General features: G+C 42.5%; 1 protein-coding gene across 9 annotated transcripts in view; it reads right to left on the reverse strand.

Annotated features, from left to right (window-relative positions):
- GRIP1 (glutamate receptor interacting protein 1) overlaps positions 1-14,716 on the reverse strand; it is a 687,701-nt gene that overhangs the window by 48,158 nt on the left and 624,827 nt on the right. For all 9 annotated transcript variants that reach the window (XM_047866742.1, XM_047866738.1, XM_047866739.1 and 6 more), the window contains 2 exons: positions 12,705-12,774; positions 10,332-10,477 (listed from right to left, as the gene is read on the reverse strand). In XM_047866742.1, the coding sequence (XP_047722698.1) occupies positions 10,332-10,477; positions 12,705-12,774 (216 nt within the window). The remainder of the gene's footprint in view (positions 1-10,331; positions 10,478-12,704; positions 12,775-14,716) is intronic.

Genomic DNA, 14,716 nt, shown 5'->3' on the forward strand with positions numbered 1-14,716 from the left:
TGTCTAGAATTTGTTCAATGTAATTCAGTGTGTGGGTGGAGCGGGGAAATTAGGATCAGAGTGGAGCCGTATAGCAAGATTGATCCTAAGTTAACAGTTGTTGATGCTTGGTGGTGTTGGATGGTCCATGATGCTTGGTGGTGTTGGATGGTCCATGATGCTTGGTGGTGTTGGATGGTCCATGATGCTTGGTGGTGTTGGATGGTCCATGATGCTTGGTGGTGTTGGATGGTCCATGCCACCATTCTTCTCCATTTAAAAAATACATTTGAAGTTTTTGTAATAAAATTGGTTTTATTATTTATTTATTTAAAAATATTTTTATGTTTATCTTTCAGAGCGAGAGAGACAGAGCGGGAGCAGGGGAGGGGCAGAGAGAGAGGGAGACACAGAATCCGAAGCAGGCTCCAGGCTCCGAGCGGTCAGCACAGAGCCGGATGCGGGGCTCGAACTCACGAACCGCGAGATCATGACCTGAGCCTAAGTCGGATGCTTAACCGACTGAGCCACCCAGACGCCCGAAAACTGTAAAAATATCGGGACATCTGGGTGGCTCAGTTGGAGGAGCATGCGACTCTTGATCTCAGAGTCCCGAGTTCCAGTCCTACCTCAGGTGTAGAGGTTACTTAAACAAACTTAAAAAAAAAAGATAGAAATTTCCTTAGAAAACACTCATGGATGCCTTGAGTAAACGATTATTTAATTAGTCTGGCTTCCTTACTTTCACAGACGGTGGTGGCTGCACACACACTGTCTCATCCAGACCCTTATGAGCCATCTGTCCACCAGGCGACGTTCCCAGAACTTCCCACCGACACTCGCTCTAGAAGAGGCCCCCACCTCAGCTCTGCCCTGTTTTTTCAGTTTCTTCCTAAATTGTTTTCCTGGTTGGGCTCCTGCCTTTGCCCCTCCCCCACATCTATTTTCACCAGTGCTGCCAATAGACAATTTCTCCTCTTTTCTTCCCAGAATATTTTTAAGGCATAAATCTGAATATGTTACTGTCTTACTTGAAGCTTTCCTGTAGTTCCTCAGTTCTTTTGAGAATAAAATACAACCACTTTGTATGAGCTGAGCTGGAGCCTCTGAGTCCCCAGAGGGTCATGCCCCCTCTCCCACCACAGTCCCATCTCCTAACTTCTCTCCTCACTGAACCAGCCGTAGCTCCTTAAAGCGTAGTTAGAAAAGTGCTTTTCTAACATCTTCAACCTGGCATGTGTTACTCCCTACGCACAAATGCCTTTCTTTCTCCGGAGAATTTCTACCCTTCCTTTGAGACTTGGCTCAGGGTCTCGTCTTTCAGGAAGCCTTCCTGGTTACCGGGCCGGGGCCAGCAGCTTTTCCAGGGGATCCCATAGCTCCTGTGTATTCTACCAGTGTTCTCAACTCCTCTTCATTCTTGTTCCCCTCCTCAAGGAGAAACATTCAATTCAATTTAAATTCTCTGTAACAAGAGAAATTAAATCTGAAGAATGGATTCAGTCAGGTAAGGTTAGGCTTTGAAGGGCCACAAACCATTCTAATATAACGTCTAAGATTCTTTGCTCCCTGAGAACCAATATTTGCCCCCATCAAGAATGCATGCATGTTTGGGGCACCTGGGTGGCGCAGTCGGTTAAGCGTCCGACTTCAGCCAGGTCACGATCTCGCGGTCCGTGAGTTCGAGCCCCGCGTCAGGCTCTGGGCTGATGGCTCAGAGCCTGGAGCCTGTTTCCGATTCTGTGTCTCCCTCTCTCTCTGCCCCTCCCCCGTTCATGCTCTGTCTCTCTCTGTCCCAAAAATAAATAAATGTTGAAAAAAAAAAAAAAAAAAAAAAGAATGCATGCATGTTCTAGTATATACTTTTCACTCTATGTTTGAATGATTTCTCTACTTGTCTCCGCCATTCGAATAGGATCACCTTGAAAATAGACATGTTGTCTTCATGTCCCCAGAACGATGTCTGGCACCCCCGGGGACTTTGGTAAACGGCTGGACAAATGAGCGAGAGGATAAGTGGATGTTGTTAGCCTGAGTCACAGTTCCGAGGGACGCAGTCTCTCAGAGAGCCTCGTGAGTCACTGTCCCGGCGACTCTGAGGTCTAGTTTTCTTCCGCAAGGTGATGTAAACCCAACTATGGCTCACTCAAAGAGTGACAGTAAGACCCGGGCTGCCACCGTGGGGACCAGCAAACCTAGAGCATCCTCCCTCCACAGCGCTGAGAGTGTCTGAGTCAGCTTCAGGCTACACTTCCCACTCCATCTGTCTTCTCGGGCTTTCGCCCGACTGGCAGTTGTAAGGTCCTACAGCTTAGGAGGGTGATAACCGCCATTCATGCTCAGGCCATTTTGGAGGTGGAAGCATTCCAAGACCCTCTCTCCTTGAGGCTGCTCCAGCTTAGAAAGGAGCAACGGGAGTGTTTAGCCAGAACAAAAACTTTCTGAGAAGACAAAAATGCAGGATCGCCAGTAAGTTTCAAAGTGAGCCCAAACAGATGTTAATGATATTATAAGAAGCTTTTATATCGCAACAGAAGGTTTACGACTATTAGCGAAAGACATGAAAGGGGGCCGGCCTACTTGTTTGTTCTGCTCGGCTCTAGTTAAGAAAATTAATGGGACCACAGAACAGATGCAAAATTGCAGCGTTACTTATCTACAATGTTATTTTCGGGCGTCTTGAGTGTTGACTATTTAACCAAATGAACACTATCCGGCTTGAATCCATAATGGCAGCTGCTTCTGTGACCACACGGGGGGCCTGGATTTGGGAGAGAGCCCTTGGAATGCATAAACGTACAGGTCAATCAAAGTTCACTTCAACTAAAAGCGACAGAATTCATTTCACGGAGTATGGCTATGTTTCTTGGAGGACAGGACTGAGAAAATAAGCCATTTAGAACAACACCCCTTACAGCTTCCTACTCTTGTGTGGTCATTTTATCTGGCCACTAAATAGTGTACCAACGGAGCTCCAAGGAGTTGCTCAGTGTCAGAGAGGAGAATTTGAATTTCTTTTATGATAATTATATATGTATATATAATATATACATATACATATACATATATACATACATACACATCTCCACATTACGCTTTGTGACTGTGCTTCTCAAAGTGTAGTCTGAGGACTAGGAACTTCAGCATTATCTAAGAACTTGTTGTAAATACACATTCTCTTCACCTCAGACATATAGGAATCCCCAAGTCTGGGGGAGGAACCCAGTCATCTGTGTTTTTTAAAAAAATTTTTTTTTCAATGTTTTTATTTTATTTTTGGGACAGAGAGAGACAGAGCATGAACGGGGGAGGGGCAGAGAGAGAGGGAGACACAGAATTGGAAACAGGCTCCAGGCTCTGAGCCATCAGCCCAGAGCCTGACGCGGGGCTCGAACTCACGGACCGCGAGATCGTGACCTGGCTGAAGTCGGACGCTTAACTGACTGCGCCACCCAGGCGCCCCCAGTCATCTGTGTTTTAACAAGACTTCTAGGTGATTCTGACTAGAGTTTGAGAACCATTACTATGAGGGGCGCCTGGGTGGCTTAGTCAGTTGAGCATCACACTTTGGCTCAGGTCATGAATTCAAGCCCCACATTGCACTCTCTGATGTAAGCCTGTCAGCGAAGAGCCCACTTTGGATCCTCTGTCCCCTCTACTTCTCTCCTGCTTGCACTCTCCCCCAAATAAATAAATATTTAAAAAAATAAAACCATTACTCTGAGATCAAGCATGAAAAAAGGGAAGATACCCCTCCCCCTGCCCCCCTTTTTAAAAATCTATTATAGGTTCTTTCTTGAAGCCAGTCTTTTGCCAAAACCACCCCTTAACCACCGCTCCTAGCGCGGCAAGGATCATTCTTGCTTGCTTGTAATGGGGACTTTCTGCTACTTCAGTCTAGATTTGAAGGGGAGAAAAGCTAGGGGAAATTACTGAAAAAAAAAAAAGAAAGCTCAAATCTTTGAAGGGCAGATTTCACTGGTACTAAAGCTATCTGTGCACAAGGCTCTGTTTGGAAAGGCATACAGGTAATTTGCTTTTGATGGGACAAATTGTAGCCTGGAAATGTTTCTCTATATAAATTAGAGCCCATGGAGGTAAAATATTGCATTTATGGTCTCTAAAAACATGCTCTATATTATAAGAGAGGTCTCTTGATCTGCAGATCAAGAGAGAAATCGCTAACAGCTATATATTTGATTGGCACAAAGGCAGTAATACAGAGCACACAGGCCCTTAGGAATTATTTGACACACATTTGCAAGTCTCCACCTATTTCTTCCTTCAAGTCCCCAAATTCTCAACTGTTTTGCTTCAGGGCTGCTTCTCGGCTAGCCACTCTCCCTCTCTTCATTTACATTGGATCTAGACACAATCAAAAAAAGACAATAGATTTTATTTCAAGAGGGTTATTTGCATCTTTGGGGACCTAAGGATTGGGTAACAGCCCTTGTTTTGGAGCCTTGGACCCAGGCAAGAGCCATCTGGCTCTACTTGGCTTATCCTCCTGTGGTAATGAAAGATGACAAACACAAAACTCCTGAAGGCAGGATGGTCACTGAACATCGCGGGGAGGGAGGGAGGCAAATCCCTACAATTCCAAGGGTTCCAAAAGATTTGGACATCGTAAAATAAAGCTAAGATTAACGTAAAAGCATCCTAATACTGGCAGCTGGTAGTTAGGATTCATTGAGCCCTAGTAGGCACCACACATCACTGCTGCACGCTTACATGTATCACCTCCTTGGATGCTTGAAAACAGCCATGTGAAATAGGCATTAAATGGACATGTACAGATGAAGAAACGGATGCTCAGAGAATTTAATTTTCCCATTTCCCAGCTTGTCAGTTGTGAAGCTAGCCTAGAGCTCTTAGTCATTTCACTCTCTTGCTCCCCGAGGCTGGACTAGAAACAAGAGTTGATTCAGACCCTTGAGTGTGCCCCATTCTTCACTAAACAATGGCAACCGGGTCATCACTGACCAAATACTATGGCTTCACTCCCCTGCTTTAAGTCTTTTAATGGCTCCCATTGGCTTCTGGAGTAAGGTTTGAATTTCTTAACATGGGTTAGGACTGTAATGGTCTGGCTTCAGTATATCTTTCTACTTGCCAACTACCGAGTCCTTACACATAATTTGTGCACCGGCTACATCTGTTACTAGGATGTGTCATGCTTTCTGATCTCCTGCTTTGGCTCACTGTCTTCTGGTTAATTCTAACAACACCTCCCAAACCCTTTCAAGACCAAAGTGGTTAGAAATCCTTGAGCTCCCCAGGCTCAAATGGATGCCTCCATATTCTCTTAACATTTTGTGCTTACACCTAGCCCATTCATCATACTATCAATTATTTTCTTCTGTGTCTCATATAAGGTGGTGACTGATTTGGGGGCAGGGATTGTGTGTGTGTGTTTTTTTTTTTTAACGTTTTATTTATTTTTGAGACCGAGAGAGACAGGGCATGAGCAGGGGAGGGGCAGAGAGAGAGGGAGAATCCGAAGCAGGCTCCAGGCTCCCAGACGTCAGCACAGAGCCCGACGTGGAGCTTGAACCCATGAAGTGTGAGATCATGACCTGAGCCGAAGTTGGACACCCAGCCAACTGACCCACCCAGGCGGCCTGATTGTGTCTTTTTTAATCTAAGAACTGGCTGACCCTAACACCTCATACACATCAAATACATGCCGATGGCATGATTGAATGGAAAACAAAGACTTTAACAATTTTGAGAGTAGTTCTAACATCTCCTTGGGTAAGGTACAAGGCAGAGCAATAAAATTAGTGTAACGGGAAGACGTGCCCACATTTTGAAGCCACAGCTATTAAACCCAACTGCAGTATTGCTAGCTTAGGAAAAGAAGTTCTATCACGTATGGTTATAAACTTTCTGCAATTGATGACAGCAGCAAGGATTGAGGGGGCCGGGTCAAGGAAAGCACTGGAAGACTCCCAGAGTACAGAAAGCCCAACATGAATATGAACAACATTTAGGGAGTGGAGAATATATGCTGAATATTGCCATTTTAAAACACTGAGACCAAGGATGGTAATAATTCACATCACCGGTTTAATTTCAGATTAAGCACAGCGTCAAACTTCCCAAATCAGTGACTTGTTATGATTAATGCTTACTTCCCATTCATTTAAATCTTGCTGAATGATAAGAACAAAGGTGGAGAAAGGCATTTTAGGAAGCAGTAGCCATAAAAATAGTCCCCATGTATTGAACACCAACTGTGCCAGTAAATATTTCTATTACTAAGTGACAACTGCTCCGTAAGGCGAGTATTGCTGTCTGTACATTACTGAAAATATAGCGGAATCTCAGATTGGTTCAGTAGCTTGCCCAAACTCACATAGCTCAAATGTGGTGGAACTGGACTTTAAACTCAGGCCTGATCTTAAAGCATTGCGCTCTTTAGGACCACACAGTCTGCCTTGAACTAACTCATTTTGAATCATTTCCTCCCCCACTCCTTGCTCTGTTCTGAATAAGAGTAGTCAGCTACTCAAGTTATACAGTACTTTATATCCTCATGTTGGAAGAGGATATAGAAACACTTAAATTCTTCCAATCAATGATCAGATGGTAATTTTCAAATAGTGGTCTGTTATAAAAACATGTCTGAATGAGTATATATTTTCATATGCCAATTCGAGAAAATCTGGTTTGGGTAAATATGTCTCTCACATCTATACTTACAGTCTTATTTTGGGTAGGTGCACGGTTTTCAACAGAAGGATTTAGAATTTTAAAAATAGGACCTCCTTGGTGCACCTGGGTGGCTCAGTCAGTTAAGCATCTGACTTCAGCTCAAGAATTGATCTCGCAGTTCACGCGTTAGAGCCCCACGTCGGGCTCTGTGCTGACAGCTCAGAGCCCGGAGGGAGCCTGCTTCGGATTCTGCGTCTTCCTCTCTCTATGTCCCTACCCCGCTTGTTCTCTCTCTCTCTCTTTCAATCTCTCTCAAAAATAAATTTAAACAATTAAAAAATTAAATAAAATAAAAATACAGCCTCCTAAAAAAATAAAAAAAAAACTTAATAAGCATGATAATTACCATAATACTAGGCATAGGGATTGTAGGGGGAAAGGGGAAAGGGGGGAAAGATGAACTGAAGGAAAGAAGCAATTGAAAGTAAGACCTGACTCTCCAAGTGCTCAGTTATTGTTTCTGGAACTCCTCCTGCCTGACATGTCTGCACAGCCTGGTGTTGGAACTGGGAACACCGCCAACTGTGAGCACTATACATATTCATCTCTGGCTTGGGTTTTTTACTCTGCAAGGAAGGTGGCTGAGATCTGCTTAGCTTGGCAAATCATACAAAATGGGTTTCTCCACAGAGTGTTGCCTCTTCACTAGGACACAGCCCAGACTGATGCTTGAGGCTTTATCCTTTTTGGAAATAAATCCCCCAAAGAAAGTGCAACTGAAGCATGCTTGTAAAGAGAAGAATGCAAACGTTGGTACAGAAAATCAGTTGCTTGAGAAATAATGAGTGGAAAATTTTAAATGTTGGTTATAAAATATATTTGAATACAATCATCCTTACCAGCTCTGCTGATGGATGCACCTACCAGACCACAAACTCTAGATCTAGATGGCTTAATTATAGAAGATTCTAGAGCACTGACAATAACTTGTCTTTGGTTGGAACGAAGCTCTCTTAACCACTCTCTCTGTAACCATTACTAGATTAACTGATTCTCCATCCTCTTTGTAAAATGTACCTTTCTTTTTTTTTTGAATTTTTTGAATGTTTATTTATTTTTTGAGGGAGAGAGAGAGAGACAGAGACAGAGACAGAGCATGAGTGGCAGAAGGGCAGAGAGAGAGGGAGACACAGAATCCAAAGCAGGCTCCAGGCTCTGAGCCGTCAGCACAGAGCCTGACACGGGGCTCGAACTCACAGACTGCGAGATCATGACCTGAGCTGAAGTTGGAGGCTTAAGACTGAGCCACCCAGGTGCCCCTAAAATGTACCTTACAATGCCATCGAATGCTCTAATGTAATAGGTCTCTCTCTCTAGTACCTCTGTGAACCTCTGTTCCTGCTAACAATTGTGTTGTAAGCTTAAAAATTTAGTCAATTTTGTTTATTCCCAAGCTTGCTGATGTTAGTTTTACTAGTTTTTGTAACTATGTAATCTGATGAATCTCACATAACCTATGAAACATGAGTACAGTGGTTCTATGAAAACAAAATCAAATTCTTTGGAAAGATTCAATAAGGGAGGTCGCTAGGCAAAAATCTACTGTTAATTCTGTAGAAGAAAAACTTGAAAATATTGGGCAAGTAAAAAATCTAAATGGGGGCGCCTGGGTGGCGCAGTCGGTTGAGCGTCCAACTTCAGCCAGGTCACGATCTCGCGGTCCGGGAGTTCGAGCCCCGCGTCAGGCTCTGGGCTGATGGCTCAGAGCCTGGAGCCTGTTTCCGATTCTGTGTCTCCCTCTCTCTCTGCCCCTCCCCCGTTCATGCTCTGTCTCTCTCTGTCCCAAAAATAAATAAACGTTGAAAAAAAAAATTAAAAAAAAAAATCTAAATGGAGTAAACATTCAGATTAAATTCTTTAAATTTTCACTATATTAAAACAAAAACAAAACTGGAGATCATGAGCTATATATTATATGTATGGTTTAGGAATCCAAACAAGTAAAAAGACTTGTAACTGTGATCAACAGAATGATATTCATAGCAAAGAAGTTGGCTTCACCCCTGAGATTGGTAAAATTTTAAGTTAAATGTTTATGCTATCCATAGCTATCATTTTCTGTTAATTCCCCACATTAACTGCGTCATTCAATTATGGGCTTTTTTCAATCACCTCTAGGTTCTTATCATAATCAGATAAAAGAGCCTCTACTGCTGCTCAGATTGTGTTCCTTGGACCACAGTAGGAAGGCTTCTAGAAATGCAGAGTCTCGGGCCTCATCTGGGTGTAATATCCAGGAACTGTGTTCTAACAAGCTCTTCAGGTGATTCTGAGGCCCTTAAAGTTTGAGACGCCCTGTCCCATTGTGTTCCTCCATTACTGGAAACACTACCAATGAATACAGCCCTTTTAGAAAACAGCAGGATACTTCCAATCCATGAGCATGGAAAATTTTTCCATTTCTTTGTGTTTTCTTCAATGTCTTTCATAAGCTTTCTATAGTGAAAGATACATGGTTTCACTCATATGTGGAATTTGAGAAACTTAACAGATGATCATAGGGGAAGGAAGGGAAAAATAAGATAGAAACAGAGAGGGAGGCAAACCATAAGAGACTCTACTTTTTTTTAAGTCTCTACCTCATGGAAAAAAAATTTTTAAATGTTTTATTTTTATTCTTTGGAGACAGAGACAGAGTGCGAGGGGGGGGGGGGGGGCAGTGAGAGAGGGAGACACAGAATCCAAAGCAGGCTCCAGGCTCTGAGCTGTCAGCACAGACCCCGACGTGGAGCTCGAGTCCATGAACTGTGAGATCATGACCTGAGCCGAAGTCTGATGCTTAACTGACTGAGCCACCCATGCGACCTTATAAGAGATTCTTAAATACAGAGAACAAACTGAGGGTTGTTGGGGGTGGGGTGGGGTGGGGTAAGTGGGTGATGGGCAATAAGGAGGGTGCTTGTTGAGATGAACACTGGGTGTTATATGTAAGAGATGAATCACTGGGTTCTACTCTTGAAGCCAAGACTACACTGTATGTTAAGTAACTTGAGAATTAAAAATAATTAAAGAAAAAAAAGAAAACAATATGATACAAGACTCATCAGGAATCATGAGAAGTTCCTTTTTACTCTTACTCAGCAGTTCTGCTTCTAAAAATATTTCCTAAGGGAATAATTCAAAAGAAGAAGAAGAGTTGAGTAAAGATATCCATACGTAAAGATGTCTGTGATTGTACTATCTACAATAACTGGAAGCCATCTAAGTAAGAAGAGAAAAATGATAAATAAATTATAGACAGACAATGGTAGATATTAAGTGTTTGAAAAGTGGGTAATGTGCTTATGAAGGTGTAACACACACTGATTATGTAATACAAATATCAACTAGAAAATGACTAGTTCCATTGTGTTAGGGTAGTGTTGGGTGATGCTTTAGTTTTCATTTTTAAACATTGCTTTGATACAGCTGCAATAATGTTGTATAATAAAAATCTTAACTGTACAATTTAAAAGCACCCCTATTGAAAATTCATAGTACCCTCTTAACACACAATGTAAAGACCCCTTTAACTATGTAAGACTCTGCTGCAAAGTCACTAGCCAGCTGTCGCATGTAAAACATCAAGATGTCATATCTTTTGTGACAGACGGGCAGTTAGAGAAGTCAGTTGTAACTAAGAAGGCTATCAATACCTGAATTATCTTCATCTTTGCGGATTTTGAGCTTCACCAAGTCTTCACATTGCTGGAGGATCTGAACCGCATCTTCCATAGAACAGTTGTCCAGCCGGATGTTATCTATCGCAAGTAATTTATCCCCCAGTTCCAGGGTGCCAGTCCTGTTAGTAAATGCACAGCGACACATGATGAATGAGCACTTACCCTGGTCATTTAAGAGGCATTAAGAAGAGTGTGGCAGTAATGGCAGTCTTGAGAGGGAAAGACGTCCTCCAGCTATTTTTAAATTGCATCTTACGAACAAATCCCTTTTTTCCCAGTCTTGTTTTGGATGGCTGCCATGACACCAAATTTCAGAGTATTAAAAACATTTTTTTTTTTAATTTTTTTTTAAACGTTTATTTATTTTTGGGACAGAGAGAGACAGAGCATGAACGGGGGAGGGGCAGAGAGAGAGGGAGACACAGAATCGGAAACAGGCTCCAGGTTCTGAGCCATCAGCCCAGAGCCCGACGCGGGGCTCGAACTCACGGACCGCGAGATCGTGACCTGGCTGAAGTCGGACGCTTAGCCGACTGCGCCACCCAGGCGCCCCTAAAAACATTTTTTTTTAAGTGGTTTCTTCAAGTCATCGAGGACAGCTATATAAGCTTCACTCAGGAATTCTAAGTTTCCCAGGAAGGGAGGTGAAGGGGCAGGGTTTACAGACACTGGGAGTCCTCATGCTTCTCCGCATCGGTGCACTCTTTTTCTTCCTGGGCAATTCCAGGTACTAGGAGAGGGCTGAGAGATGGTGGGCGAGACTTAGTGGATGTCAGAGTCTTGGTGTCCCTGCCCTTTCCACCTGTCCCGGGAAACACACTGTGGCTGCCATAGGGAGAAAGGGTGAACCTGATGCTACCTATCTGCGAGGTGGCCACTGAGAGTCTCACACTGGCCATGGACCTCTGCAGGTCTGTTGAAACTATTTAAGGTCCATCATGAAATAAGAAAAATAATGAGAATGGATACGTGTTTGTGCATATATGCACCCACATACATATTTGTAAGGAAGGTTATGTTTTGGGAAGGACTATCTTTCATGCATTATGTCTGTGGCAGAGATTGCTAACTGCTTTCCTGCATCTAATTTCCTCTCTCTTCTTCTGGGCCGCTCCTTGAAGACGCATGTCCCAGACTCCCTCGACACCACTCTCACTTCCCTTTCATGGCTAGAAAACCGCAATGACGGGAGCAAGCTGGTGAGGATGGCAGGACTGCTGCCCTAGTCCTGCACTGCCTGCCTGCCTCCCAGCTGTCACATGAGATGCAGTGCAGTCTTGTCTGACCCAGTCTGTTTATGAGCCTCCCTGTCATGGCATCTGAGCCTATCCCGATATACCTAAACCCATACAATGTCCTTCCTGCTTTTTGAGCATCAGAGTATTTATTTAATGAAATGACTGTGATAATAGCAGGGTTTCTTTTTTTTTTTTTTTTAAAGTCTTAATTGGACAATAGAAAGTTAAGTCTTATATAAGTATTCCCAAACATTTAAAAATATTTTGATCTGTGACACTGAAAGTTTGAGACTCCCTGAGTTTAATGGTATATGGGCCAAATAGGACATTGTTCTAGGCTCAGGGATCTGGCTTGGCTAGGGAGGACATTCGGGCATCTCGCAAAGCTCTCCCACAAGCTATTATCTCTATGTGGGGTGTTTTATAATTGGGACCACAAGTAGGACCACTTCCAGTTTCTTAGCTGGAAAATGAAGATAGTCAGTGAAGGAGAGCCTATGATAGATTCGGGAAGGACCCTAACAAATATTTTCAGGTGATTATTGTCTACAGTGGGTACAAAAATAAATAAATAAGGTGGGAGACCTACACAGTCATTGCATGAGAAATGTTGAATATAATCAATTAATAGTGGCTGTCTGGAAAATGATTCATTAGGAAGGTCTACCTTGGGTGTGGAAAGGGTCGCTTCTACTTTTTTTTTTTTAATTTTTTTTTTCAACGTTTATTTATTTTTTTTGGGACAGAGAGAGACAGAGCATGAACAGGGGAGGGGCAGAGAGAGAGGGAGACACAGAATCGGAAACAGGCTCCAAGCTCTGAGCCATCAGCCCAGAGCCTGACGCGGGGCTCGAACTCACGGACCGCGAGATCGTGACCTGGCTGAAGTCGGACGCTTAACCGACTGCGCCACCCAGGCACCCCGGGTCACTTCTACTTTAATTAAGGAAGCCTTACACCCAGCTGCCTCAGTCGTTAGAGCATGTGACTCTTGATCTTGGGGTCATGAGTTCGAGCCCCACATTGGGGATAGAGTTTACTTAAAAAAGAGAAAAAAGAAAAAAAAAAGAAATGCCTTGGAATGAACCAGAAAATTCATTTTCCTTACCTATGTGCCACACTGCCTTTCTTGATATCTGATATGACAAGGGGATCTCCTGGTTTTCTGCTGGATGGTGCTGTAATAATGAATTTAGAACAGTCACATCTTTATACCCATGATTCACCCACACTGTACACTTCCAGTTTGTAGCAATGGTTAATGCAGGTACAGTTTGTATGCAAAGCAAAGCTGCTCTAATCTGTTTGATTAGAAAATGTGCACATTACACCTTCTTGATATAAAGATATTTGTGTTGAAGTATTTACAAACTTAAAAACAAAAGCCAAGCCATTAAAAATTTTTTTTTACTGTTTATTTTTGAGAGAGACAGAGAGAGAGAGACAGAGTGTGGGCTGGGGAAGGGGCAGAGAGAGGGAGACATGGAATCCATTGCAGGCTCTAGGCTCTGAGCTTGTGAGCACAGAGCCCAACACAGGGCTTGAACTCATGACCCGTGAGATCATGACCTGAGCCAAAGTGGGACGCTTAACCAACTGAGCCACCCAGGAGTCCCAAAACAAAGTCATTTTAAATTTGCAGTTTGAGAAAGCAACTGCAGAACTTCCCATCAGGTTTAAGTCTATTTCAACCTGTGATTCCCAAGAGAAAGGTGAAAGGTGAACACCCCAACTGGAGAGTATCAGACACAACTGGGGGCTCCCCTGAGGGGTATTCACATGTGCTCCCTTCTCCCTTCCCTTCTTTTTGGTGAGGGGACAGCACTTTTTATGGGACCATGCCATATTACTCAAGTGGATGGGGCTGGAAAGTGGATGAGATTCACTGATTTAAAGTTCTTCTTTTTTTCAGAAGGAAATCTTTTGCTAGATAGACAGTAAATCTTAAAATTTTGCTCACACATTCACACCTAGAATGCTCTGAAATGTTCTGGAATGTGACTATTTTGTTTTACTGAGAATAGTAAATATTTGGTGTGACTTAATTACATGTTTATACATATGCATATTCTAAATATATACATGTAACTTTTATCGAGTTTACAGATTATTCAATTATCCTGCACAGTGGTCAGTTTTGGGCTTTATAACTTCTCTTAGGGATGTTTCCATTTGATGAGACTACCTTAGATTTAATCCTGAAAATGAACTACAGCTCACATAAGTACAAAAATACCATCTTGATCTAGAAGGTTTACATTTAATGTAGGAGACTGATAATTAAAATAACCCATACCGACATTTATAAAAAAAACAATTCGCCTCCGAGAGAAGAGGTTTTACCAGTTTGAAGTATGTTGTGATTTCCTTTTAAGGATCATTAAAAGGCCCCTAAAGTAAGATTTTATTATAAACAGGCTGATCACCCCATAATAATCATAGAACCATATCATATCCCATAATCCCATCTGAATCCCAGGAAAATGTTTATACTCAGGAACAGATGGTTTAATATCTCAACACAACATTGAAAAAAAAAGCAAACACATATACCAATACCTTACCCGCTGTCTAAATTAGTCCATAGTAAATGTTAATGGGACTTCATTCAATCATTATTCTTAGCTTCTAGCAAAGTATGCAAAACATTCTATTCACTACAATTAATTCATAATTTAAACCTCCACTCAATGATCTGATATAATTCCGCTAGAGAAATAGAAACATTGAGCATTTTTACACATGTCATATTTCACAACCGCAAATTGTTTTGGGCATAGGGCACAAAAACAAAAACTTTGTTATCACCAGAAAATACAACTTTTCTAGCATCTGCCAATGAATTTACACTGTATTTTGCTGAGCTGTAGTAACATCGTAGAGCATTCAATGTTTCCCTTGGTTTTTAATAAAATCCATGTTCCACTGAAATGGTCTGATATGAAACAATAGTGGAGACAACAAACTACACCAAACCCATCTCTGTCATCTTTGCAGCAGAGGAAACTAGCACTGGGACCTCCTGGACAAACCCACACAGCTTTGCAGAGAGGCTTGAAGGTCATCATGGTGTGTAGGCACATATGGTGGCCATTCTCACGTTTACTAGATTCTTCTCTT

Source organism: Prionailurus viverrinus, chromosome B4 (genome assembly GCF_022837055.1).
Source record: "Prionailurus viverrinus isolate Anna chromosome B4, UM_Priviv_1.0, whole genome shotgun sequence".
Classification (NCBI taxonomy): domain Eukaryota; kingdom Metazoa; phylum Chordata; class Mammalia; order Carnivora; family Felidae; genus Prionailurus; species Prionailurus viverrinus.